The sequence below is a fragment of the Rhagoletis zephyria genome, unplaced genomic scaffold (genome assembly GCF_001687245.7).
Source record: "Rhagoletis zephyria isolate East Lansing unplaced genomic scaffold, Rhagoletis_zephyria_1.1 Rzeph_scaffold_00637, whole genome shotgun sequence".
NCBI lineage: Eukaryota > Metazoa > Arthropoda > Insecta > Diptera > Tephritidae > Rhagoletis > Rhagoletis zephyria.
The window spans coordinates 179,083-181,698 of NW_016157721.1; the positions used below are offsets into that span (position 1 = coordinate 179,083).

The 2,616-nt window shown below is 31.9% G+C and overlaps 1 protein-coding gene across 1 annotated transcript in view; it reads left to right on the forward strand.

Moving 5' to 3' along the window:
• The first annotated feature begins 2,055 nt into the window (after positions 1-2,055).
• LOC108360829 (uncharacterized) overlaps positions 2,056-2,616 on the forward strand; it is a 1,310-nt gene continuing 749 nt past the window's right edge. The window contains exons 1-3 of the mRNA XM_017613270.1: positions 2,056-2,144; positions 2,202-2,436; positions 2,502-2,597. Of these exons, the coding sequence (XP_017468759.1) occupies positions 2,121-2,144; positions 2,202-2,436; positions 2,502-2,597 (355 nt within the window). The 5' untranslated portion in view covers positions 2,056-2,120. The remainder of the gene's footprint in view (positions 2,145-2,201; positions 2,437-2,501; positions 2,598-2,616) is intronic.

The window sequence follows — 2,616 nt, forward strand, 5'->3', positions numbered from 1 at the left end:
CTTCTGTTCTCTTTTCACTGCAAGTTAAACTCTTTTAATATCTATTGCAAAATTTTATACAGACAAGACTTAAAAGTAGAAAATAAATAAAACTTTTTCCTTTTTTCGTTTTCAATCTCATAAATGGTTTATAATGACTTTTGCTAAAATTTCAAAGTCAAAAGTTATCAAAACAAATTCTGTGGAACTAAGAAATATTATTTTCTAATTTTTAGGTCCATTTATAAACTCTTTACTCTTGCTTTCATTTTGACTAATTTTGATAACAATAGATTTTTTTAAACCAAGGAATGAAACAGATTCAAAATAACGTTCCGGTTTCGGTTTTGCAAAGTGTTTCGGTTTGAGTTTTGGTCTCGTTCCGGTTTCGGGTTTGAAATAAAAAAATGAAAACAAGTTTGACAAGAAAAATTATTTATTATATTAACGTCACAACGTTAAGTAACATTGTAACATTGTAATAAGAATGACTTGTTGCTGATAGGTATTCCATATACATGCACATATGAACAGGGAACGGATTTTATGGAAATTTCCTTTTTTTCTGCTAAAGAGATAGACTATATTCGATTAAGAATGTCCACGATTTAGCTTTCCCTGATTCCATATATACACATTTGATGTTGCCTTTTTTTGCCTTTTTTTAAGATATTTGCCTTTTTTTTGCCTAGCGTTTGAAACGTTCATATTATCAGGAATAAGGGCGTTTTCCTCGCCCTTTACAATTTTATCCACACCCCTTATTGTCTCCAAGCCTTCGTTAGCTGAGAAAACGGCTTTGAATTTTTCCAACACCGATTTGGCAAGAGGTCTCTGCGCTTCAATCAGCCGCATGGGCAATGTGTATATATTTTAATTTAAAAAAAAAATTGTAAATTTGTAAATATTTTAAAGATAGAAAAGGCAAAAAAAGGCAAAAAAAAGGCAAATATCTTAAAAAAAGGCAAAAAAAGGCAACATCAAATGTGTATATATGGAATCAGGGAAAGCTAAATCGTGGACATTCTTAATCGAATATAGTCTATCTCTTTAGCAGAAAAAAAGGAAATTTCCATAAAATCCGTTCCCTGTTCATATGTGCATGTATATGGAATACCTATCAGCAACAAGTCATTCTTATTACAATGTTACAATGTTACTTATAAATGTTAAATATAATAAATAATTTTTCTTGTCAAACTTGTTTTCATTTTTTTATTTCAAACCCGAAACCGGAACGAGACCAAAACTCAAACCGAAACACTTTGCAAAACCGAAACCGGAACGTTATTTTGAATCTGTTTCATTCCTTGGTTTAAAAAAATCTATTGTGATCAAAATTAGTCAAAATGAAAGCAAGAGTAAAGAGTTTATAAATGGACTAAAAATTAGAAAATAATATTTCTTAGTTCCACAGAATTTGTTTTGATAACTTTTGACTTTGAAATTTTAGCAAAAGTCATTATAAACCATTTATGAGATTGAAAACGAAAAAAGGAAAAAGTTTTATTTATTTTCTACTTTTAAGTCTTGTCTGTATAAAATTTTGCAATAGATATTAAAAGAGTTTAACTTGCAGTGAAAAGAGAACAGAAGACAATGCAAGCAAATGTTGTTTGCTCACGTTTAGCATAAACATACATATGTACGTACATATATATAGCAGCAGTTAATTTCATTTAAAGAAATGGCGTGTCGTCCATTTCCGCAGTAGCGTAAGTAAATAGTGCATATATTTAAGCGCAATATTTAACTTCTTCTGGCGGGGTGACATCTATAGTCTTCTAGTTGTATCTCTTTAATATGATGCCTACAACGAGGTTGATACCAGACTAGGTTGATATCTAGAATTTGCTATAAAAAGCTTTGCTACATTTATAGTAGCCGTCATCGATTCGCCAACAGTTAGCGAGTGGCGAAATGAACGTTCAACTGGCATAAATATAGTAGATTGGAAGTACTGAAAAAGAGCTGTCACAAATGGCATATGTTGGGAAGCACTTAATGAATTACTTGGAAGCACTGAATTATTTGACAGTTCATAAAGTAAACAAAACAATATTTTGTGTGTATACATACAAGGAGAATATTTTGCAACTAGTTACAGAAAATTGAGAAGAATTTATAATAAAAACGCAAAAATGGACAACGAGCGATTAGATTTGGTAAGAAAGTGCTCTTTTTCGTAATTATCATGTATTTAGTCAAAAATAACATTTCAGATTTCCCAATTCCTACAAAATGACGAAGAGCTCATGAGCGGGAATGCTGGTGTATTGGCGATGTTAAACAGCTTGCCTTCGAGCTCCAGCTCGGAATCTTCCTCAAGCTCTGATGAATCGGAACGGGAAGAAAGGAGCAAATGTGGGAACTTTTGTGAAGTCATTGAAGGTTACAACGAAAGTGAATTCAAAGCCCACATGAGACTACGGCGTTCAACTGTAGAGTTTTTAATCGGTACATTGTGGACATATTTAAGTTTTGTTGTGCATGAAATAACTATTACTGTTTTTTTTTCTTAGAGAAATATGCAAGCAGTGCCGAGCCTAGAATGAACTATGGTGGAAGAGAAAGTGTTCCACCAAAGAAAAAGGTGTTTATTTATATATGGTATATAAGCAATACCGTCACATTTCG